The 25961-nt window shown below is 38.7% G+C and overlaps 1 protein-coding gene and 1 non-coding gene across 2 annotated transcripts in view; one reads left to right on the forward strand and one right to left on the reverse strand.

Annotated features, from left to right (window-relative positions):
• Positions 1–17117: 17117 nt before the first annotated feature.
• On the reverse strand, positions 17118–17224 carry LOC122241643. The gene has a single exon (XR_006221883.1). It is a non-coding gene; the product is annotated as a U6 spliceosomal RNA (small nuclear RNA).
• Positions 17225–18870: 1646 nt separating this feature from the next.
• The window catches only part of CDK15 (cyclin dependent kinase 15), an 82895-nt gene continuing 75804 nt past the window's right edge, over positions 18871–25961 (forward strand). Inside the window, exons 1-3 of the mRNA XM_007089985.3 lie at positions 18871–18993; positions 19705–19854; positions 20055–20149. Of these exons, the coding sequence (XP_007090047.1) occupies positions 18871–18993; positions 19705–19854; positions 20055–20149 (368 nt within the window). The remainder of the gene's footprint in view (positions 18994–19704; positions 19855–20054; positions 20150–25961) is intronic.

Below are 25961 nucleotides of genomic sequence, written 5' to 3' on the forward strand. Positions count from 1 at the left end.
CACGACAGTTTGCTTGTCGTAGCCACAGCCCCACCCCGACTCAGCTCGCAGCTGGCAAGTCCCCTCAGGAAGATTTTCCGGAGCTTGCCACCCTTGGTATGCAGTGGGTACGAACTCTGCTGTTAGGCAGAGTGCCATCGCTGGGCCTGCAAACCTGTATTCAGACCATCAGCGACGGATAATGCAGTCACCTTCTGAAGTTCCTGCATAAATGGGTCGATCACGTTCACCCTCAACTCAGTTGCTTCCTTGATCCTCCACCCACCCGCAAAATCGTTAGTCTGCAACAATTTAGACAACCTTGTCCACTCTTGTACCAGGGCTGAAAACAACGTAACCCTGAGAATTGGCAGCACTGCAAACCAAAGGTGTTCAACTTCAGTAGGGATTTCCCTGTAGCCCAGCAATCTTGCTAAACCTAAACAAATCCTTAACACATCGCTACTAGGAATTTCTTCTTTTCCCTTTGCCTTCCATTCCCGACCCCCCACAATGCTATCTGAGCTCTACCCACCCACCCCCTTTGGCAAACAGTTTTAAAAATAATTTAAAAACCGTCTCCTACGTTTCCGAGGAAATTGAGACTACTAGGGATGAACTTCCCTAAGCCCCACCAACCACTGTTACAAAACCTACCTACAGCCCTTACCTTCCTTTCCTTCTCCCTCTTTCTCTTTAGAAGAGACATTCTGTCCTGTCAAGATGTATCCCTCCACCTGAATTCAGGATCCCTTCCAATCCCCTTAGAGATCTTGCCCCATTACTTATCCCTTCCTTTTTGTATATTTTCTTTTCTTTTTTTCCTTTTTTTATATTTTCACTCTCTGGTTTTCTTACCCCTTTTTTTTTTTTTTTTTTTTTTTTAATTTTAGAGAGAGCATGCCAGCAGGGGAGGGGGCAGAGGGAGAGAGAGAGAGAGAGAGAGAAAGAATCTTAAGCCGGCTCCATGCTCTATCCCACCACCCTGGGATCATGACCTGAGCTGAAATCAAGGTAGCTCAGCTGACTGAACCACCCAGGCACCCCTCTCTTATTACTCTTATTTCTCACTGTATAAGCCTGTTCCTACCTATCACATTTTTAATGTCTTTTTCTTCTGTCCTTCTTTTGTTTGCAACCTACTTTTCTCCCTTTACCTTCTAACCTTCCAATCTTCCTCATCTCAGTCTGCAATCTCTACTTTTTCAGACCTACTGAAACCAGTAGTCACCTCCTACTTTTGGAATCTAGTGATACAGTCTCAGAATGGAGCCACTCTGTGCGGCTATTTAAAAGAAAGAGTAATCTATATGTATTGATATGGAATGGTCTGGAAGTTAGGTTGTTAAGATTAAAAAAAGGTAAATGCTGAGTCATGTTTATTGTAGTCCACCAATTGTGTGTTAGGTGTGTGTGTTTGAGAGACAAAGGTATATATCCTTTTCTTTCTATAAGCGTATATGAGCTCTGAAGGGATACATTAAAAGGTTACTGACACTGGAAAGGAGAATTAGGAACAAAGGTGGGAGGAAAACTCACTCTTCACTCTATGGCATATTTCACTGTTTGAGTTTGTAACGTTACAAATGTGGTTTGAATATACTTTTTACTTATTTAAAAAACTTCTAAATGTGAAAAGAAGTATATAATTTTCAGTCTTCCTTTCCCTCATTTCCTCCTTGATTTCTGGGACACACTCCTTCTGGGTTTTACCCCTACCCCTTCAGACCTTTCCTTTACCTTTTCAGACTTTCTTTCACCTGTCCCTTAATTCTTAGACTAAATATTTATTGCACACTTATTATGTGTCAGGCATTATTCTAGGCACTAAAGAGGCATGATAATGAACAAAACAAACAAGGATCTCCGCTCTAGTGGAACTTGCACTCTGGTAATGTGGAAGATAGTCTCTAGAGATAGCAGCGATTAATTCCTCCCTCCATGTAGACAAATGCCACTGTTGATGTCAAGAGATGAAATCTATTTCCTCTTCACCTGAATATGGGCTAGTTTTGTGATATTTTTTTTTAACTAACAGAATATGGCAGAAATGAAGTTCTGAGACTCCTGAATCAAGGCCTTACACAACTGGCAGCTTCCACATCCCCCTCTGAGAAGCCAGCTGCCATGCTCTAAAAAAGCTTCAACTATATTACAGGTTGGTAAGAGACAATGTGGAGAGATAGGCCACGAGGAAGAGCATTATAGTGTCAAAATATGAGCGGAGCCTTCTGGGACCTTCCAGGCCAGCCCAGTTACTGGCTGAATGCAGATGAGTGACACCAGCCAGTGGCAAGTGGAGCAGAACAGCCTATTCAAGCCCTGCCCGAATTCCTGGCCCAAATTCGCAAAAAAATAAGAAATTGTTTCTTTTAACCGCTAAGTTTTGGGATGGTTGGTTATGCAGCAACACCTGAAACAAGTGGGAAGAGTGAGAACTAATAAACGAATATGGTGGTGACTGGGCTATAAAGAGGCAAAATAGTGCAATACTAAAAGCACATGCTTTTAGCCAGACAGCCTAGGTTCAAGTCTCAGCTCCAGCACTTACTAGCTTTGGGACCTTAGCACAAGTTATTTGGTTCTGTGTACCTCTGTTTCTTCATCTACAAAACAGGGGTAGTTATCTACTTTACAGGGTGATGGGAGGTTTACATGTAAATTTTCTAGAATGGTATGTGGCACATAAGCACATATTAATGTGAACAATAAAGGTAAGAGAGTAGATAGAAAAGAGTGCAATTTTATATAAGGTTAGCAGGAAAAATCTCTCTTCTAAAAGGACTGTAACATATCTGAACAGATCTGTAAAGAAGCCAGGGCAAACCTTATGGATATCTGACAGTCTGTAACTAGCAAAGGCTAGGAGGATGGTGTGGCTGGAGCTGAATGAGAAAAGTTTGAAAGAAGCTGAGTGAGACTAGAGCCGAATTTAAAAAGGTGGAAAGGCAAGAGATAAGAGAATATCAGGTAGATAATGATGTGGTCTGGGGACAGATCCTTTGGGCCAAGGAAAGGACTTTGGGCTTATCTGAATGATATGGGCAACGCTGCAGGGCCATCCTTGGGGTTGTTGTAATCTGGATGCTGTTTTAAAGAGATGACTCTTCTGCTCTGTGCAGAGTGATCAGAGTGTAAGGGTTTGAGTGGAAGCAGAGAGATCAGAAAGAGCCTATTGCAATAGTTGAGGCAGTCATATTGGCTTGGCCTGGAGTGGCAATGGAGGAAAAGGCAAAAAGGAGTTATATTCCTGATGTATTTTGAAAGTAGGGCCTAAATATTTGCTCATGGATTAGGCATGAGCTTTGAGAGAAAGAGAAATTAAAGCCTAAGTTATTGGTGGAAATGTGTTGTCACTCACTGAGATGGGCAAGACTGGGTGGGGGGGGAACGTATGGGGAAATGGAGAGGAGGTACCATGTGTTCATATTTGAGCATGTTATAGTTTATATGGTTATTAGGCATCTGAATGGAGTTGTCAAGTAGGCAGTTGTATATAGGAGTCTTGTGTTAAAGGAGAAAGCAGGGCTTTGGAACTTGTTGATGGAAAAGTGAGATAGTCTGAGGCCTGAGCCCTGGGACACTCCTCTATTTAATTTTTTTTTTAATGTTTATTTATTTTTGAGAGAGACAGAGACAGAGTGTGAGTGGGGGAAGGGCAGAGAGAAAGGGAGACAGAATCCAGAACAGGCTCCAGGCTCTGTGCTGTCAGCACAGAGCCCAACGCAGGGCTCAAACTCACAAACCATGAGATCATGACCTGAGCCGAAATCAGACGCTTAACCGACTGAGCCACCCAGGCGCCCAGACACTCCTCTATTTAGAAATTGAAAAGATTGGGAGACTCTAGTTCAGAATCCTGCTGGGTTCTGAGTGGGGGAAATACTTGTGTTTGAGAAACAGAAAGAAGGCAAAAATATCTAGCAGAGTGTATGAGAGAGAAGAGTGGTAGCAAATGAGGTTGTAGTGATTATGTAGGGGTTGGTAGGCCAGGATATGATTTTGTTTTTATTCCAAATGTAAGGGAAATCATCGGAAGAAAGTTTTAAGTGGGGAAATCATCTGATCTGATTTATACTTTTGAAAAAGTTCATTCTGTATAGTGCTTTATGTGTACTTCCTACTTCATTACACAGAATATTAAAAAGAAGCTTACGTAACGATTGAGATTTAGTAATATTAATATTTTTAAGTTCATTCTGAATGAATATATTATAGGAGAGTAAGAATAGAAACAGCGAGACTAAGTAGGAAGTATTGCATTAAGTCAGAGGAGAGATGATGATGCCTTGGACTAGGGCGATCACAGTACGAATTGAGAATTAGATAGATTTTTTAAAATTATGTATTTGCCTTTATTTGAACTAACACATTGCTACCAGATTACATCACTTTTCAGAGCTGAGAATTAGATAGATTTGAGATATCCTCTGGAAGCAGAATTGGCATAATTTAATGATGGATCAGACATGATATTCAATTCATATACTGCCTGAGTTTTCTTCTTGAACAACTGATTCATAGGAAATCCATTTTCTGAACTAGAGAAGACTAATAAGAAGCATCTCAGCTTGGTTCAAGGGGTCTGTTTTTGGCATATGACTTTGGGATACCTTTTCGGCATCCAAGGGGAAGTGTCAAATTGGCAGTTGGTCTTCTAGAGAGAAATCGGGGCTGGAGATAGAGATTTGAGAGTCATTTGCACATAGGTGCCATTCAAAGCTGAAGGGATTAGATGAAATTATCTGGGAGGAAACTGGAGATAAGGACTGTGCATGGGGTTGCCCAAACTTGGAAGTTGATCAGAGGAGGAGGCAGGAAAGATAATTGCAGAGAAGTCCCCACAAAAGTAGGAAGAAAACTAGGAAAGTGCCCACTTCACAGAAATCAAAGAGGCTTTCAAGAAGAGTGACATAAATGGTGTTGAATGTTGCTAAACAGTAGAGATAAGGTCTAATAAGCATTTGGATTTGATAAGATGGACTACCTGGTGACTTGGCAAGAGCAAGTTCAGTGGAGCAGTAGATGCAGAGGTTTTATTGAGGGCGACTTAAAGAGAGAATAGGAGGTAAGAAAGTAAAGACAGCACCTTCAGGAAGTTTTGCTGTGAACTGAGATATAAACTTGGGGCAGTAGCTGGAGGGGGTGTGGAGTCAAGATATAAAATAGGTACCCAAAGCCCAAGCATTAAAAACAACAATAAAGCACAAATAGTTGATATGAAGGCAAACCTAGATTTCCTATTGGAAAGAATGTGACCTTGCAAAGGAAAAAAAGTAGTTAATGTGAAGGTAAACCTAGATTTCCTGTTGGAAAGAATGTGACCTTGCAAAGGAAAAAAAAAAAAACACAAATAGTTGATGTGAAGGCAAACCTAGATTTCCTATTGGAAAGAATATGACCTTGCAAAGAAGAAAAGATATTCAAACATGTCTTTCTATAGATTGTCATAGACTCAATACTGACAGCACACAATCTGAGTTGAATCTGTTTATAAATATAGGGTTTTTTTAGCATGACATATATTATACTAATTTGCAAACCTGTATGTCTCTCTTGTTAGATTCTAAGCTCCCAGATAGTGTTTTTCTCATTTTTAAATTCCCTAGAGAATAGCACAGCACCTTGCACTTTAGTAATTGTTCAATAAAATTGTTTATTGAGATCTAGCAATTTACCAATTTGTTGAAATGCAGTTCATTGTTATAGACATAAACCACCCTGACTGACATAGGTTCTAATTCATATCCTCTGATTGATTGGCTGCTGAGAGGAACTGAGGAGTGATTCTCCCACAATCCTATCCTTAGAAGTCACAGAAGACAAGGATCCTCCTGCACTCAAAGGGCAAAAGGATTGAAGGCAATGGTTTACCTGCCCTGGGGCAATCAGTGAGTTCTTGTATGAATGGGGGGGGGGGGGGGGCGGGGAGGCAGGTGTGATGAAGCCTCTGGGAAGTAATGCTATTTGGGCTAATTTTAATAATATTGCAATACAGTATATTTTATGCTATTTGCAAAATGTTTCATGCGTATTTTATTCTCAACCTGATTGGTATAATCATTCCTAAAATACAGACGAAGTAATTGGGGCCCTCTGACTTTCCAAGTTAATCGAACTACTCTAAGTGGGAGAGGGTCTCCAACCGAGGTCTAGATCTTCAAACTCCAAATCCTATCTTCCCCCTACTTCAGCTCCTCCTGGATCAGTTGTAGAATAAAGAGTTCAGGACTAAGATAAAAAGTAGAGTTCAAAAAAAGAGATGATAGAGGTTGACAGAAAAGAAGTAACAGGATTAGTAAAGGCCAGGATCAGAAACTGAGAATGACATTCATGGGAGGGCTGTATACAAGGACATGCCTCAGAGTAGGGAAAAAATGAACAAGTAAACACTGGTTCTAGGCTCCCACCCTGTACATGTATGTGTATATGTGTGGGGGTGGGGCTGCATTCACACACATACATAAATGCTATTATTTAATTAACAGCCAATCTGAATGGAGTATAAGATATAGTTCATGCCCTCAAAGAAGATACTTAACTTGTTAGGAAAACAATCAAAACAATGATTAGAATGCACACCTGAGAGGATCAGTGATCCAGGAGTTCAGCCTTGAGAGAGACTGGGGGTAGTGGTGGGAGAGGGATCACAGAAGCAAGGAAAGGTACAGAGCAGAGCTGTAACCTCAGGTAGGACTTGAAGGAGGAACAGGTCCAGGGGAGGGAGGAACGTATCAGATGAGAACACGGGAAAGTTCAGTCACAACAGCAGGGAAGGTTTGTTGGACATTGAGGTGTGAATGCAGTGAAGAGTAAGTGGATGACTGGGGAACAGAGGTAAACAGGGCAGGATAGTCAGGTTGTGAGAAGCCAGGCTGAAGAATGTAGCCTTCATTCCATAGGTATGTAGGGGAACTTTGAGAAGTGATCAAAGAGGAATTTTTAAAATATAACACAGAAAAACCTTTTGGGCCTTCAAAGTAGAGTTTTAGTCTGTGTATCTTGTTTTACTTAACCATTAAAATAGAAGCTGAGTGTTTTACACTTTTTATTCTTACTGAATTAGGTTAGGTTTCTCTCCTGATAAGAAGGGTAGTTAAAAATAACTTAGGGGGTGCCTGGGTGGCGCAGTTGGTTAAGCGTCCTACTTCAGCCAGGTCACGATCTCGCGGTCCGTGAGTTCGAGCCCCGCGTCGGGCTCTGGGCTGATGGCTCGGAGCCTGGTGCCTGTTTCCGATTCTGTGTCTCCCTCTCTCTCTGCCCCTCCCCCATTCATGCTCTGTCTTTCTCTGTCCCAAAAAAAAAAAAAACAAAAAAACAAAAAACTTAGACCTTTGTTTTAAAAACAGATGCTGAGGGGGCGCCTGGGTGGCGCAGTCGGTTAAGCGTCCGACTTCAGCCAGGTCACGATCTCGCGGTCCGTGAGTTCGAGCCCCGCGTCAGGCTCTGGGCTGATGGCTCGGAGCCTGGAGCCTGTTTCCGATTCTGTGTCTCCCTCTCTCTCTGCCCCTCCCCCGTTCATGCTCTGTCTCGCTCTGTCCCAAAAATAAATAAAAAACGTTGAAAAAAAAAAATTTAAAAACAGATGCTGAGATTCTAAATGGCTGAAGGACAAGATAGGGGTACCCAACTCTCACTGACATCAGGGAGCACATTACCCTGTGGCTGAACTTCATGAAAGAGGGTAATGTCTCAGATGAGGAGCAAAGATCTGCTGATGACATTGTAATTTAGGGGAATTATTTAAATAGAAATGCTTCTACTCATCTCATATTAGGAATAATTAGTGGATTGAATGACTAATCACCAGATGTAGGCAAGTAGATGGCTAACATGTTATTTTTAGAATGGAAGCATATGGCTATATGAGAGTTGCTGAGATATATATTCATAAAGTCTATATTATGAGATGTAAATAACCATTAAAGCATATTTAAATATCTGTATCTATATCTGAGTTGTGTAATATGTCCCTAATAATGTTACACTTCTCTTATTCTTTCCTTGTCTCTGTTTTGTTGACAAAACCTGTTCTACTGACTTATCTTAGCATTCTGGATCTCAAGCTGGTCATGACATGTCACTTTTTTTTTTTTTTTTTTTTGCTAAAAATCAAAAGCAGTGGTTTGGGCTAAAGGCCCTCTTTTTGTGTGCGTGTTACAATGTATAACTTGTAAATTGTTATATAAACATTTAAAGAAAACATTTAGGTCCCAACCTACAAAAAAGCAAATATTTATTTGCAAGTGAGTCGTTTGAAACTTAGAACATGTTTTCCCATAGAAACAGCGAGGTAAATCATAGTTTTGTTCCTGGACTAATCCACAAATGTTTTTTCATTTATGATATTGTTCAAATAATGTGCATTTGCAATGAAAAAATACAGCTGAAAGCAATAATTTTGTAATACTTTATAATTTTAAAAACAAGAAGGAAAACCCCTTGGTATTGAGCGGGTAATTTTTCATGACTGCTGGTACTTAGAAGCGGGTTTTAGGGATGGAGAGTTGGATGGAAGCTGTGGAGCTCTGGATCGCACAGGGGAACTGGAGGGCGAGCAGGAAGCAGCGTCCGCCCAGCCATACTGGACCTGACGCGACAGCGGAAAACGTGCCTCCTTATATCTACACAGATCAATATATCCTGCCCTATTTTGAATCAATCGGGATAAAGTACTAAAATCCCTACAACTCGGCAAACATCTATATATAAAACCCGGCATTGCCAATCTGTTTGCACACTCCTGTCAACCTTCACCAACCGGCCCTGCTGGGGCAGTGGGACTGACAGCCACGCGACGGCGGGATTCTCGGGCTGATTGGGAAACTACTGTTCCCTTCGCACAGCGATGAGGGGTTGTAAAACACACAAGCAGCTTGTCTTTATTAAAAGGTCGATACTGTATTTTGTTGACCATGGGTTGGTTTTTTTTTTGCATTCATCTTTAATTTGTTTATTAAAAAAATATTGCAATAAGATTCTTTATTATTTTGATTTGTCTTGATTACCGGGTTTTGTGGGGTTTTTTAATGCTCCTTGCTGCCTCATCCCAATCCAGGCACTGGTGGGAAGCAGTGAGGAAGGAAGACCTATAAACAGTGCCCCCATACATTATACTTTTCTGCCTTCCTTTCTCCTTCTCGTCCTTGTCCCTCCCTCCCTTCCGTTTCTTTTTTATTTTTTAAATCTGCTTTTCTTACTTTGGGCCTCCAGCTCCAGCAACTTTCCCTGGCTGTTACTGAAGGCTCTCCCATGGCCGGGAGCCAACTGGCTCTTGGGGACTGGGAGCTGGGGAGGGCATAGTATTTCTGAGGGGCAGAGGCCTAGTCTATTTTGACAGGTTTTAAAATGCTTGTTTTTTGTTTTTTAATGTGGTTAAACCCTCTGAATTTCAGAGCCTTGAGACCAAGTCTGGTTTGCCCATGCCTACTAACTGTTAGTCTTATGTATATGGTAAATGCAGTTGAAGGGGAAAAAACTGATTAAGTAATTGGACAAGGAGAAGAAAAAAGATTTTTTAAATACGATTATGTAAATGTGAGGCAGAGATTGCCTGAGGTGGGATCACTTTGGCTGTGAGTGGCAGAGTCCAAAGAAAATTGGCAAGAGTCACGTGTGGTGGGAGAAGAGATTTGGGATTTGGGATGGTCATTCCTTTGAAAAAGAAGTTGAGAGGGAGGAAAAGTTGAGTTGGCCAGTTCTGCATCCTGGCCACTGAGTGGTGCTGTGGGTACAGGCTGGCTGCTTTCAGGAATAAGGGACAGAGGAGTTCAGGCATCCTGGGAAAGAGATAGGGGAGGGTCAGCCACAGAATTTGCTGGGATCAGAAAGGACCTATAAAGGTCAAGTTTTTGTAAGTTGTGCTTATTTGTATTTAAGTACCCACAATATATGCATATTTTAAAGCAATAGTAACTTGCAGGAGACATTTCAAACAGTTCTAAAACTCTACTGCTTTTAGTACTGTGGAGTGTACAACACGTCAGCATGGACGGGTTCCCAGGCTAGACCACTTTACTCTGACAGAGCAAGAAACTTTAGGGCAATGTTAAGGAAGGTTATGGGAGCATCTTATAATGCATTCCACACAAATTAACAATGTCAAGTTGTACAAGGTACCATTATTCTTTAGTCACTACTTCTGTAGTGGACTAATTATTCTGACTCTGCATTGACTGTGAGGAGCTGCTAGAAAGAAATTGGGTGGAGTTGAAGACAGCAGATGGAGTGTGCTCATCTCACCTCTACTTTCAGACATGTATATTTCCTATCAGAGAAGAAGTTCTTTCATGTGGGTTGGGACATCATCCTGAATACCAAGAAGCAAAATTTCCTTTCACACACAAGGGAACAGTATGCTAAGTTGATGGATCCACTGTGTGGGAGGAAAAGAGTGTTCATAGCACTTTTGAGTGTTCATGGTGTGGAGACATGGTTAAGAGCATAGACCCTAGAGTTAATACTGGTGGGTTTAAATTTTTTTTTTTTACATTTATTTATTTTTGAGAGAGAGAGAGGGCACAAGTGGGGAGGGGCAGAGAGAAAAGGAGACAGAATCCGAAGCAGGCTCCAGGTTCTGAGCTGTCAACGCAGAGCCCGATGTGGGGTCCGAACTCACAAGCCATGAGATCATGACCCAAGCCGAAGTCAGACACTTAACCGACTGAACCACCCAGGCACCCCAATACTGGTGGGTTTAAATTCCAATTCTAACACCTATACTCTGCGAAACTTTGGACAATCCCCAGTTTTCTCAACTCAACTTTGGGAAATAATTATCTACATCACAGAATTCATGAGATAATGTATCCTAAATGTTTGGTGAGAAAGGATAAAAAAATGGTGCCTAAAGAAAGAAGGGAGGACCGGCACAGGCCTGGAGATTCTTTGGTATGATTGATTACCTCCCTATTTTCAAATTGTATCAAGGAGGAAAATGGTCAAATAGGTTAAAAGTATGGATTTTGGAGCTGCTCTGCCTTGGTTCAAATCCTGGTTCCACCACTTCTTGCTTGTGTGGCCATGGGCAAATTATTTAATAGTTCTGACCACAGAATTGTTATGAGTAAATACAAGTCAACTACCCATGTGTTTGCGTGATTATTATTGTCACTTTTTCCCTACCTATAGCTGGAGGACTTGGACTAAACATGTGATAAGATGCTTTGCTATAGACCTGATTATGCTATATTTACAAATCTATTTTTTATAAAAACATTAAATTGCTGTTTTTAAAAAATCATACTGCTATATTGAAGGTGGAAAGTTAAATATAGAATCAGTGTCCCCATTTCAGTGGGCACCATACATCAGTTTAAGTCATTTCTGGGATTTTTTTTTAATGCATTCAAATTCAAGAAATTAAAACAAATAAACAATCATACAAATGCAAAGAACAGAGAGAAAACATATGGTCTGTAGAAGCAGATTTCCCAAGGAATCCTACAATTTTAAATAATTGGTCCTTTTTTGGTATGGTGTTCAGTATAATTGCATTGCTTCACGAAGCTAAGTCATTCTGTCACAAGAACACCTCACAATTAGATTTCTTTACCTGTCAGTGAAATGTCTTTTTTAACTGTCATTGCTTTCCAGTAGTTTTAGAATGTGGTTCTACACATATGGAATCACTTAGCATTCTTGAGTGTTCCATCTGTAGTTAACAGTTTTGATTCACAACAGATAAACTGCTCTTTCAGAAGCCAATGCCACGATTTGGAGAGAGCCTCAATGAGAGGCAGGAATCTAATATCAGAGCCAGTAGCACAGAATTTAAGCTAGAAAACTGGTAATTGGGGCATTTGGCAATTTGAGCAGAAATTTCCAGGGCTCCAGAAATTGTCTTCTAAATCAGTAAGAACTTGTGCGATTTGGAAATGTGGTCATTGTGCTCCACATACTTTCTCAATTACTCATCAGTTTTGAACGTTATTCTTTCTTGAAGGCAGTGAAAAAAGATGACACTGGAATTTATGCCATCAACTTCATTGTAGAAATTAAGTACAAGTAAACAAATAGCACACCGAATATGCAATAGTAATATGCTGTAAATAAAGACCATAGCTACATTTAAAGGAACAAAGGAGACTCAGATCCCATATGCTTGCAGTTCTGCTTATTGTCAGAAGACAGCACTCTCAGCATGTAAAAGTTTCAAGTTAAACTACTCCAGGAAGAAGGAAGACATGTGATTTAAGAATCCTACATTATAGCTTTTATTTGGACCAAAGATGATGTCATGTTCCTCCTGATTCATGAACTAGAGTCACTTACCTATTACTGGTTCATCCTGAGTATAATAACTAATTTAAATTTAGGCCAAAAAATTAACGAGAAATGCAACCAAACTGAGATTTTTGTGCTCTTTGTACAAATACTGTTATCAGAGGGAAGTGGGTGGGAGATAGGATAGATGGGTGATAGGTATTAGGAGGCACTTGTGATGAGCACTGGGCGTTGTATGTAGAGTGATGAGTCACTGAATGCTACTTCTTTTGTTTGTTTGTTTTTTGTTTTTTGTTTTTTGGTTTTTTTAATGCTACTTCTGAGACCAATATTGCACTGTATGTTAATTAACTAAAATATAAATGAGAACAAAACAAAACAAAAATACTATTATCAGTGTGCCATCATGAAATAAAATTTGGGAAATTTGGTAGTTTGGGGAGCTTAAAATTTTTTTACTACTGCTAGTTGAGTAACCTTGAGAAAGCTCCTTAAACTCTTTAAGACTGTTCTTTTCATGATCAAGTGGGGATAATAGTGGTATCTACTCATTGTCATGAAGTTGGAAGGATCAGCTTGGAGCCTGGCACAGAACAAGCACTGATGTGGTTGCTGTTGCTACTATTATTATTATTATTTCTGTATTTTTATCTAAAGCCTCTTCTGCTTTGTTGGCAGTAGGAAGGAATATAAGCAAATAAGTAACCAAAATGTATAGATTTCATGTGAATATGCTTTTTAAAATAGTCTTCTTTTTCTACTTTCTTTTTAGAAAATTCTTAAGCACACACACAAAAATGAAGTTCCATATAGCCATCACTTAGCTTAAACAACTATTAATATTTTACCAAATTTTTTTATCTCCATCATTATTTTTCTGGAATATTTCAGAGCAAGGAAATTATGTCATTCTACCCATAAAGTAGAATCCCTTAATGAGTAGGCATCCCTTAATGTAGGATTGTTTTAAAACATATTCACCATGCAAAATTAAAAATAAGTTCTTAAGTTATCTGATACCATATTTAAATTTCCATATTTATTTCAGAAATGCTGTTCTACAGTGGTTACCAGGGGCTGGGGGTGGAGGCAATGGGGAAATGTCTGTCAAAGGCTGCAAAGTTTTAGGGGTTCCTGGGTGGCTCAGGCAGTTAAGTGTCCGACTCTCTGTTTCAGCTCATATCATGATCTCATGGTTCATGGGATGGAGCCCCATGTAGGGCTCTGGGCTGGCAGCATGGAGCCTGATTGGGATTCTCTCTCTCCCTCTCTTTGTGCCCTCTCCCCCGACTTGTGCTCTCTCTCTCAAAAATAAATAAATAAACATTAAAAAAACACAAAGGCTGCAAAGTTTCAGATATGCAGGATGAATAAGTTCGGGAGATCTAATGTATAGCAGGGTGATTACAGTTAACAATGCTGTACTGTGTACTTGAAATTTGCTAGGAGAATAGTTTTGTTTGTTTGTTTGTTTGTTTGTTTGTTTTTTCCAGAGAGATTTTAATTGTTCTTACCAAAAAAAGAAAAAAAAGTTAACTATGTGAGGTGAGAGAGATGTTAATTAATTAGCTCATTGTGGTAAATATTTCACAATGTATACATATATCAAAATGTCATCTTGTACACCTTAAATATATGCAATTTTTACCTGTCAAGTATGCCTCAATAAAGCTGGGGAAAAAAGAAATGTCATTTTACAATTTATTTGTTCAAATCAGGATCCAAACAAGGTCTACATATTATGTTTGTTGTGTCTTTCAAAACTTTATAATTCACTTTTTTTTATGCCATTAATTGCTAGAGAATCAAGTTATTTGTCCTTTCTGATTTGGCTGTTTGCTTCATTGTGGTGTTAACTTCTCTGTCCTCTATATTTCTTGCAACTTGTTTTTAGATCTTAGACAATTGATTAGATTCCAAATCTTTTCCTTTTTTTTTTTTTTTTCAAGTTTATTTATTTTGAGAGACAGAGCTCAAGAAGGGGAGGAGCAGAGAGACAGGGAGAGAGAGAATCACAAGCAAGCTTTACATTGTCAGCACACAGCCTGATTCAGGGCTCAAACTCATGAACTGTAAGATCATGACCTGAACCAAAGTCGGATGCTTAACTGACTGAGCTACCCAGGTGCCTCTAAATTTTTTTTCTTTAGCCAAAAATATATCACAGGTGATGCTGTATACTTCCTGGCTCATAGTGGCTGGGTATCCCAAATTTCCCTAAGATGGGTCAGTAGACTCAGATGTTGTAAGCCTGACCCTTCATTGCAAAGTTCCTTATCAATCTTTTACCTAATGATTTTAGCCTTCATTGATGATTGCTGCTTAGCTCTATGATTGTATAATAGGGAATTTTCTACTTCTAACATTTCTTCTTCATTAGCTGGAATTCATATATAAGGAAGAATTTCCCCCTCATTAATTACCTGATAACACTGGGAAAACAATTTCTGTATAAAAGACAAAATAAACTTGATCCCCCCCCTTATTTATCAATATTCAGTCATGAATTGGTGCACTAGAAACCTCTAAGTGACAATTTTATTTAGATAAATGTATGGATTTTATGTATTTCATGTGTTTCAATCCATTGCAGTCATTGTTCTTTTTGATACTCACATTGTCCCATCTTAAGCCAAATGGGAGTCCCTTCAAGTTGGCTACTACATCCTTTTAAGATGACTTCCATCGACATAAGATGAGCCTGGGACATCTTTCTTTTTTAAAAAGTTTTTATTTAAATTCCAGTTAGTTAACATGCAGTGTAATGTTAGTTTCGGGTGTACAATATAGTGGTTCAACACTTCCATACATCACCCAGTGCTCATCACAAGTGCACTTCTTAATCCCCATCACCCATTTAACTCAAGCCCCCATCCACCTCCCTTCTGCTAACAATCAGTTCTGGGACATCTTTCTTGATAACTTCTTAGCTTTCATGTTCTTGGTAGTCAGCCACCATTTCTCCATGGATGTTTGATTCTTTTTAATGGGAAATGGTATTTAGAGACCACAAACGGAGTATTAGGGTTGTTCATTACTATTGAGTCAACATTGTTTCTAGGTCTTTTGGCTGACATAATTTTGTTTTTAAAGAAAAAAAATTTATAAGTTCATATGGATATTTCCAAATAAAATGTAAGATAACATGATTTGGGGTCACCTGGCTGGCTCATTCAGTAGAGCATGTAACTTGTGATCTCAGGGTTATGAGTTTGAGCCCCATATTGCGTGTAGAGATTGCTTAAAAAGATAAAGATAACATGATTTTTATTTGGTTTGTTTGATTTGATATTTATGTCTATTTTTTCTTATGCTGAAAAGTTTAGTTCTGATGACATTGTCATAATTATGTATTTGTTTAATCCTAAAATACACCAATAACAGTTTCAAATAATAGCAATATTGCTAATGTTAGTAAAATTACTGACTACAGTGTATTTCTCCTCATGTCTTTGCCACACAAAAACACAAAAGCATTTTGTTTTTTCCACCTAACAATGTATTTTGATGATCATAGCCTATCATTACATAGAGGTCTCTCCTTTTTATAGCTGCATATTGCTCCATTGTATGAATGTTTATTTTTAATGTTTCTGACAAACTTCACATTATTCCTCCTCTTACTGTCTGTTGAATACTTGTGATAATCTACATATTCTAGAAAGGTTATAATTAAACCATAATTCCTAATAATTGGGCTAAATTTAGACAATGCAAATATTGGAAAAAGTGTAAATTTTCAGCTAAACATAGTAGAGTAGTTTGAATACCCAATGACTGAGAAAGGAAAAAGGACTCCAAAAACATATGGAGGGAGAATCTAGCCTGAAATTGTCTATAACCTGTGATTTTACTGCTTGTTAAAAAATGGCTACTATTTGTCTTAATACAGATTCCCCGAAAACACAGCCTGAAGCAAAAGCTTACATGCTAACACTTAATAATTTTGAGGAGGAGAAGTCATGTGCAATCCCCGGGAAATAGAAGGGAGGAGAAAGGGAATCAAAGCAGAGAAGGAGGGAAAGCAAGCAGGTTCAGGGAGTATGTTTCTGAGCTGGCCTCACCTCCTTAACAGACATTGTGGGTATCATAATGGCAGTGCACTCCGCGGGACTTCCTCATGTCTCGATTGTGTCACCTGACCCTGACAGGCTATGGCCAGGCATGGGAGTCTCTCTTGTCAGTCAGCTTCATGTGTGGGGGCTCTTTGGTCTGTGACAGGGGGAGGTAGAAGTAACAGTGGCCATGCTTTGGGACAACATAGTGGGCTTCTCAAGCCATGAAACTGACCAGGTTGCTGAGGTAGGTCCGGCCAACCTGGAGTGGTGTGAGCACTGGGTCCAATTCACAGTTCAAAATGAAGTCATCTAAATCTTCTGTCCTTACTCAGAAATATTTGATAATAAAAATTGTTTTGGACATAGATCTAGCAAACATCTTTTTTTTTTAATTTTTTAATGTTTATTTATTTTTGACAGAGAGAGAGACAGCATGAGTGGGGGAGGGGCAGAGAAGGAGGGAGACACAGAATGTGAAGCAGGCTCCAGGCTCTGAGCTGTCAGCACAGAGCCCGACGCAGGGCTCGAACCCACAGACCGTGAGATCATGACCTGAGCCGAATTCGGACGCTCAACCGAGTGAGCCACCCAGGTGCCCCAAACATCTTTTTTTTTTTTTTAATGTTTATTTATTTTTGAGGCAGGGGGAGGGGCACGGAGAAAGAGAGGGTCTAAAGCAGGCTCTGCTGATCTAAAGACAGCAGCAAGCCTGATGTGGGGCTCGAACCCACAAACCTTGAGATAAAGACCTGGGCCAAAGTCAGATGCTTAACCAACTGAGCCACTCAGATGCCCCTAGAGCTAGAATTAAGAAGTCATTTAATATTTTTCCTTGACTTTATTTATTTATTTATTTTCAATATGGAACGTTTCGGGAATTTGTGTGTCATCCTTGCACAGGGGCCGTGCTGATCTTCTCAGTATTGTTCTGATTTTAGTATATGTGCTTCCGAACTGAGCACTTCCTTGACTTTAAAGAAGACTGTAAATAATTTTTGAAAATTCTGAAGGGTATTTCACAGTTTCCCTGAGTAGCCCATCTGGTATTTAAACATAGCATTTTAAACCTTAAAAATATCAGGCTATTCTATTTAAGCAATTTGTGACTTAGGTGAATAACCCCCTAGCTAATAAAAATGCTAGCCATTCAAAAAAATCTAAAACTTATGATAATTAGAGGGTGATAAGGAAAAACTGTCTCATGCATGGTCTGGGTTTTGTATGATAAAATTCACAATCTCCTTTTAGGCAGAAATCAGCATTTCTCATAAAAGGTATTATAATCAAATTATGATAAATTCTAACAGAATTAAGTATTCTGAGAAATTAACTTCTTTCACTTTCTGTTGATTGTTGGTCAAAGGTTTATTTGGTCTTTAACCAAATAAAAATTTTTGAGGTATTAGTTTAACTGGTCATTTTTTTTTTTTTTTTTTTTACTAAATGTCTCTAATTTGAGTGAATCTTTAAACTGGCCTATTTTACATCTCTTCTCTTATGGAAATTTTGAAATAAAACTTCAAATTTCATAATTCATAATGAAATGTTCATATTTAATTAAATATGTTCATAATGTTCATAATTAAGTTCTCTGAAACTTTCCTTTAACTATTGAGGCTCAGGTATCAAATATATATAAATATTGCTGTGGTAATAGACATGACTCATTTTTCACCCCTTAATGATACTGATTATATGTGTGTGTGTGTGTGCGTGTGTATCCTACATTCTGTCTCATTCTGATTAGTACATTATAGTGGCAATAACATTAGGAGTCTATGAGAGAAAAAGTTCTGTTCAAACACCACAAAGTTAACTCAAGCTATTTCCTTGACATGTCATGCTATTAATATGGTAAACATTAACTGCATTTATGTGGCAGGAAGGGGTGGGGGAAGGAGTGGGAAGAAGAGAGAAAGAGAAGGAAATATTTTATGCAAACTCCTCTCTCCCCACCATTGGATAATATCACTATCTGTATAGTAAAAACAACACAGGTGCTTACTAGATCATTTTTGAATCAGTGAATGGATGACTACCGCTCTGGAGCTATTAAATATTATATACTATTGCTTGGAGGCAAAGAGACAGAGAACTATTTTCTTGTTCTATGATTCTGTGGTTTCTTTCACTACTAAAAGCTGGCTAGGTTGCAAATTTATTTTAAAGTCTGAGAAGCAAAACGCTTTCAGATGAAAGGCAGGGAGAAAATACTCCTCAACATGTCCACTTTAGCACCAGGGAAGCCTAATCAATATCATTATCATTTACATGGATAAGCAATGTAAATTCATAAAAGCTAGGTATACTAACAGCACTAACTTATGCCTGGAATAAGAACTTTGTGCCAAGATTGATTCTATGCAATATTAGCTGTCCTGTTTTCGGTCGTGCACGTAAGAATGCAGGCAGCCACCTTTTCGATGTAGTTTCTTGCGCTGATAAGGAAAACTGCTGAAGTCATGAGGCTGCTCCGCTCACAGCCCTCATGTGAGTCATATGAAAGCTCCAGCATTGCTGACCTCTGGCAAAAAGGGAGCGAACGAGGACAGGAGAAGCAGAGGGGAAGAGGTTCAAGTGCGGGTTTTCTCCTTGAACCTAGAAGATTATGGGTCAAGAGCTGTGTACAAAGACTCTCCAGCCTGGATGCAGCTGCCATCGCTGTTGGGAGGGAGGCGATGCACGCAGCTGTCAGAGGACTGCGCCTGTGCCGGCGGAGGCTGCGATCGAGGTATTTGTAACCCGGGAGGAGCATCTACCCCTGTTGATAAACTAGGGAGCTCAGAGACTCCCTTTCTGGAGCAGGGTCTGATTTCTCTGCGATGGGTCAAAAACAATAAAAAGAAAATTCTATTAAAGTCACTGAGAATTTATGGCTGTTGCTATCAAGTTTGGGGATGTTCTTGTAAAGCAAAAGGGAAAAATAATCCTATGCTTTGGGCTACACGAAATTCAGTTGACTTGAAGTTGAGAAAGTAGTTATTTTCTTGGAATATCTGAAGTCCTAAGTTACACAGCTGAGCCCCAGAAAGCAAGCTGCAGTATTGGTATGCTATGGATTCAAAATCACAATGATTAGCTTATGACTATTAACAATGACATACTAGAAAATTATTCCCCAAAAGAGATAAATTAAAAGAACATGAAAAGACTGAACCAAACAGAGAAAAATTGGAAACCATCCATCAGAGAGATTTAGGTTAATCTAAGTGTTAAAGAAATATTTTTAAGTGAAGAAACAATGTAGAGTTTTAGCAGGTGATATCATTATGGTCTTTTTTAAGGATCTGACTTTCAGGAAAGGATTTGCTTTTTGGGGTGTAGGAGGCTTAGAAAACATCTGAAGAGTAACAATCAGATAAGTGAAGAAAAAATGCTTTATGCCAGCCACTGAGTCTTGACTTTGCATACATTTTATTCCTGTACTGTCTTTTTTCTCTAGCTAACAGACCTAAAAGAAGCATCATGTTCCATGACTTCATTTCACCCCAGGGGACTTCAGGCGGTCCGTGCCCGGAAGTACAAGAGTAAAAGGCCACGGAGTAACAGTGATTCTTTTCAGGAAGAGGATCTGAGGCAGGGTTTTCAGTGGGTGAGTGAACAGCTGATGTTGAAGTAGAATGATTTAATACATGCTTGTCTAGGAGGCTGGCCTTTACTTCTAGGGCAGGTACTGAGAGGGCCCCAAGTATACTTGGGCAATGCTAATTTCTCTGGGAAAAATGTCAACCCTAAAAAACGTGTTCTTTCTTTCCTTCCCACCTCTCTCCCCTCCCCATTCCCCTTAAGCAGAGGAAGAACCTCCCTTTTGGGACAGCCTCATCTTACTTGAACTTGGAGAAACTGGGTGAAGGTTCTTATGCCACAGTTTACAAGGGGATTAGCAGGTGAGTAACTCATAGCTGGGAGAGACTCTAGAGATGAGGATCCCACCCCTCTGATTTGAAATTATAGAGCCAGGTAACACATGACAGAAGTTCAGGACCAGGGTAAGACACCATAGTCAACAGGGAGAGACATGATGATTTAAATAGTCTGGCAAGGAAAACAAACTTCTCTTGCCCTAATTAAAATCAGTTCACTAAGACGTTTATCAACTTCTCTCTCTTTTATTCAATTTAAAGTAGAATTTTTCTACCGCTGACCCAAAGAACAATTACTGCTCTTCACAAATGCAGCTGGTAAGGTGTCTCTAAAGGGTTTTTCACGTCTCTCCCTAAAATACGAAGACAGAGTTTGCAACGTTGAATTTGTTCCTTCATTCTTCCTCTTACCTTCATAGAAGAAGCTGCACTTGGTTTCTACAAAGCATGATACATGCAAAAAATTATTAGTATTTGGGTTTGTATACTTGTAAAATATATAAAATGGTTGGAGAAAAAAAAATAATGCTAATCCAGAAGCCAAGTGCCCATTTTGGCTAATGAAGTTTATTGAACATATGTGAAAGATCCATGAACTTCATTGGTTTTTAGTCAAGATGAGAAAGTCAGAAGGTCTGCTTTCTTTAATTTATGTTCCAATGGAGAAAATAGTAGCTCAATAGTAGTTAAATGTTAATTTTAAAAATGTAATATAAATATTGTAAGACTAGTTATTATTTATCCTAGTAATCACATTATTAGTTTTTAATGTTAAAACAGGATTTTAGGCAAAAATCATTTTATATACATTATTTAATACAATTCCATAGACTATCTTAGGAACTAAGAATATAAAATGTTTCCTTCAAGGGAGTCAACTGAGTAATAGTTTCAAAAATACATCAGAGGGGCACCTAAGTGGCTCAGTTGGTTAAACGTCCAACTCTTGATTTCAGCTCAGGTCATGATCTTGCAGTTTGTGAGATCGAGCCCTGCATTGGGCTCTGAGCTGACAGCATGGAACCTGCTTGGGATTCTCTCTCTCCCTCTCTCTCTACCTCTCCCTGGCTCACTCTCTCTCTGTCTCAAAATAAATAAACTTAAAAAAATACATTAGAAATACTTGTTTAAGTGCATAGAGATATACATACAAGTACATTCATTGCAGCAAGATTTATAATAGAAAAAGTAAAAAAATCAGAGTAAAAACCTGGTCACAAATGCCCATTCATGGAGTACTAGCTAAATAATCACCATGCAGTGAAGTGGTGTGCAGTCATCTAAAGTATGAAGGAGATGTACCAATACAAGGAGATGTCCGATACTTTAAGAAACAAAAGCAAGTTACAGAACAATATGTATCCTATATTCTCATTTAGAAAAAAAGTACTCAGGTTTACTATGCATGTATAAATTTATGTGTGCGTTGAGGAGTCTGGAAAAATGCATAAGAGATTGTGAAATGTAGTTACTTCTAGTGGCTAAAACTGTGGTGGGCAAAGAAAGATTACTCAGACTTTTCACTTTATTCCTTACCACAAAGACATTACATTTATAATTTTAAAATAAGTAAAAAAAATCACAGAGATGAATGCCAAATAAATTCAACACCAATTACTACTTTTTAAAACTCTGAACAAGATAGGAATAGCATGATAATTCCTCATTATGATGTAGAGTATTTCAAATCAACAATCCACATACCTTCTTTCTTAAATACTAGAGACACCTCCATTGATTTAGAGATAGGACAAGAATTCTCATTATCCTTCACTGTTAAAGATTATAGCAAATATTCTAGCCAATGCAATGACCAAAGAAAACCCCTGACTATCATTTTTGTGGATTACAGAATTGTCTACCTAAAAAACCCAAGGCAATAATCCAAGGAGCCAGTAGCAGCAGTATGACAGAATAAGGTGATCAGCTACAAAATCAAAATACACTTATCAAAAGTTGTCTTGTGTATTAACAATAACCAGTTACTAGAAAGTTCAGTAAGGGAAGTTACTCTCACAACATCAACAACAAAAATCATTACTGTCAAAAAATGGGTGAGGGTAACTGAGGGACATAAAGACTTGAGAAAGAGTCAGACAGGCACTCATTCATTCTACTAATATTTATTAAGTACCTACTGTGTGCCAGACACTCTTTTAGACAATAAAGATTCATTGGAGAACAAAGGTGACAAAATTCTCTGCTCGTATGGAGTGTACATACTAGTCACGGTAAGATAGGCAATAAACAAATTAATGAAAGACTGAGTTTATTGAAGAGTGAAAAGTGCTTTGGGAAAGAATAAAACAGTGGAGAGGGATGGGGAGCGCCAGAGTAGGGTGGTGGATGACTATTCTAAATAGAGAGATGAGAAGGGAACACTTGAACACAGACTCTGACAAAGGTGAGGCAGGAGCCATGTGCATGTATAGTGGAAGACAGCCTCATGCAGAGGGAACAGCAAGCAACAAATCCCTGAGGCAGGAGGAGGCCAGGCATTGGAGGGGAGAGTGGAAAGACACGTGGACAGGGAAGAGCTGCAGTTGCAATAGATGGGGTGTATAAGGTATTATGGATTATTCCAGAGATTATTGAAGTACAGAATATTTGAATTAGAAAATCTAATAGTGCAAAGATGTCAGTGATTCTTTAATTTCAAGTTTTAATATATGTTATTTTTTAAAGTTTATTTATTTATTTTGAGGAACAGAGAGAGAGAGTGCGCACAAGCACAAGAAGCAGGGGAGGGACAGAGGAAGGGAGGGAGAGAAAATTCCAAGCAGGCTCCATACTGTCAGCATAGAGCCCAAGGCAGGGGCTCCCCCACGAACCTGAGCCAGCTAGAACCTGGCTCTATCTCATGACCTGAGCCAAAATCAAGAGCCAGATGCTCAACTGACTGATCCACCCAGGCACCCATCAAGTTTTAATATATTCTAAATATGTTCAAAACCCACAACAATTAAAATAGTATAGTATAAGAAAAGGCAGATCAAAGAAATGTGATTTTTTTAAGTCCAGAATAGTCACAAACCTAAGTATTAGTAAGGTCTAATATATAATCATGGTATATACATCAAATCACTATCAAATCAGTGGGGAAAAGAAGACAGTCCAATAAACGAAGCTGGGATGATAGTTAGCAACTTGGAGTAAAGTAAATATATAATATGAATTCCTAGTAGATTAAAGAGCTAAATGAAAAAGAAGAGATAAGAGCTGGAAGAATAGGTAGAGGAATTCTGTGTAACCTTTGGGCTAGAAAGGTCTGTCTCTTCAAAACACTGAAGTCAGAACCCTTAAGTGTCCATGGTGCCCCATCTACCCATGTATGCTCTAGGGAGCCCTAGTTCTGAGAGACCTTAGGATATTTCATTGAAAGTTACTATTGCCAAATTGTTGCAGGGAACCCTAAAACAAAGTAAAAAATGTGATTCCTTATTATAGATGCTCTCAGAATCTTTAAAATGTTAATGTATACCATTACTATCTAAGAAAGATTAAGAAAACTGAAAAAAAAAACTTTTGTAATGTTTATTCATCTTTGAGAGAGAGAGTAGTGGAGGGGCAGAAAGAGAGAGAAACACAGAATCTGAAACAGGATCCAGGCTCTGAGCTGTCAGCACAGAGCCCAATGCAGGGCTCTAACTCACAAAACGTGAGATCATGACCTGATGCTTAACTGACAGAGCCACCCAAGTGCCCCAAGAAAAATTTTAAAGTGTAAAGCATTTTCTAAACATATTTGACCAAAATACTGTTTTGGGGGGTGGAGAGAATTTCACAGAGGTATGCTCTGAGTAAAAAAAACATTTTGGAAAATATTGAACTTCATAAAAATTTTAAAGTTCCAAATTTCAAAAACATGTTCAAATAGACAAAAGAAATTGGTGAAAAGTATATGCAAAATATTTCAATTAAAAAGATATGCAAAATATTTCAATATCCAATGCAAATTAGCAAATCACAAAAGAACAGAAAAGACCAATAAACTTAAGAAAATTCAGGTCCACAAGTAGTTAAAGAAATAGAAATCAAAATATGATAATCCTTTTTAGGCAAATTAAATAGGCAAAAAATAAATGAAGATAAAAGTATGACACCAAAAAACAAACCCCACATTTATGAGGGTATGTCAAAGGGACACAGGAACCAACTGAAAGAGCTCCCAAAGGACAAATCTGGAATATTTGAGCAACAAAATAAACTAATATTGGATTATAACCCGAAGTGTAAAATAAATATCTATGAGTCTACACTGATATAAATAAATGGCTCAATAAATTAATAAATGGGAGAGAAGAGACAATTTTCCTGTGCAGAAGAATTCCAAATAATTTATGTAAATAACCCACCCTCAAGGAGTTGAAGCACAAATCCCCACTCCTTAAGTGTGACCAACTCATAGTGACATTCTTCCAAAAGTACACTGTGGACAGGGAGTTGGGGGGGAAAGAACTACAGTGAAGAAACCTGACAGATACTATCTCAGCCTGGTGATTAAGGCCAATATAAAGTCATAAATTCTGACAATAGCATGTATCCTTAATATGATGGGATGAAAATGGCACTTTACCTTCTCAAAATCCATATCCCCAGTCTAATCATCAAAAAAAAAAAAAAAAATCAGAAATACTACAATAGAGAGGTATGCTACAAAATTTTTCACCAGTACTCCTCAAAACTGTCATGGTCATCAACAAGTCTAGGAATCTATCACAGCCAAGAGGAGCCTAAGGAGACATGACAACTATATATAATGTGGTATGCTAACAGAGAAAGGACATTAGGTAAAAACTAAGGAAATCCTGGGGGCACCTGTGTAGCTCAGTCGACTGAGTGTCCAACTCTTTCAGCTCAGGTGATTGTCACACGGTTTGGGAGGTCGAGCCCCGTGTAGGCTGTGTACTGACAGCCCAGAGCCTGCTTGGGATTCTCTCTCCCCCTCTCTCTGCCCTTCCCCCCACCCAAAATAAATAAATAAACTAAAAAAAAAAAAAAAACAACTAAAGAAATCCTGATAATCACACTGCAATATGTAAACGTATCAGACATTGTACAGATTTAACCTACAAATTCTGTACGTTGATTATGTCCCAAGGTCAAAAAGACTAAGATAGATAAATTTATTGATTTCATAAATTTTTACATATCTACCATATCTACCATATCTACTTTAAAAAAGATAAAAAGAATGCATTTTGAAATCAAGTTGGAAAACCATAATAAACTTGTAAATGTTATTTTTTAAAAAGGCAATATGTAACAGCAAGTAAATTTTTAAAACTTAAAAATCATCAGGGTGCCTGGGTGGCTCAATCGGTTAAGCGTCTCACTCTTGATTCCAGCTCAGGTCATGATCCAAGGGTCTTGGGATTAAGCCCTCATGGGGTTCTGCATTGAGCATGGAGCCTGCTTAAGGTTCTCTTTCTCTCCCTCTGTGCCTCTCCCCTGCTCATGCTGTATCTCCTCTCTCACTCTCTCTCTGAAAAATTAAAATAAAATAAACTTAAAAATCATCTATGAGGCACCTGAGTGGCTCAGTCAGTTAAGCAGCAGACTCTTGATTTCGGCTCAGGTCATGATCTCACAGTGTCAGGCTCCATGCTGTCAGCTTGGGATTCTACTTCTCTCTCTGCCCCTTTCCTGCTTGCTCTGTCTCTCTCAAAGTAAACAAATAACTTTGAAAAATGATCTATAATCCATCACTCTAGCATAACAATTGCACATGCATAATTTGTCTTGTACTTGCACATGGTTTAAAGTTACAAACATGGTGTGCTTGCTATTTTGTATTCTATTTATTTTATCATGAATATTTTCCACTTTCTACATG

Source organism: Panthera tigris, chromosome C1 (genome assembly GCF_018350195.1).
Source record: "Panthera tigris isolate Pti1 chromosome C1, P.tigris_Pti1_mat1.1, whole genome shotgun sequence".
Classification (NCBI taxonomy): Eukaryota; Metazoa; Chordata; class Mammalia; order Carnivora; family Felidae; genus Panthera; species Panthera tigris.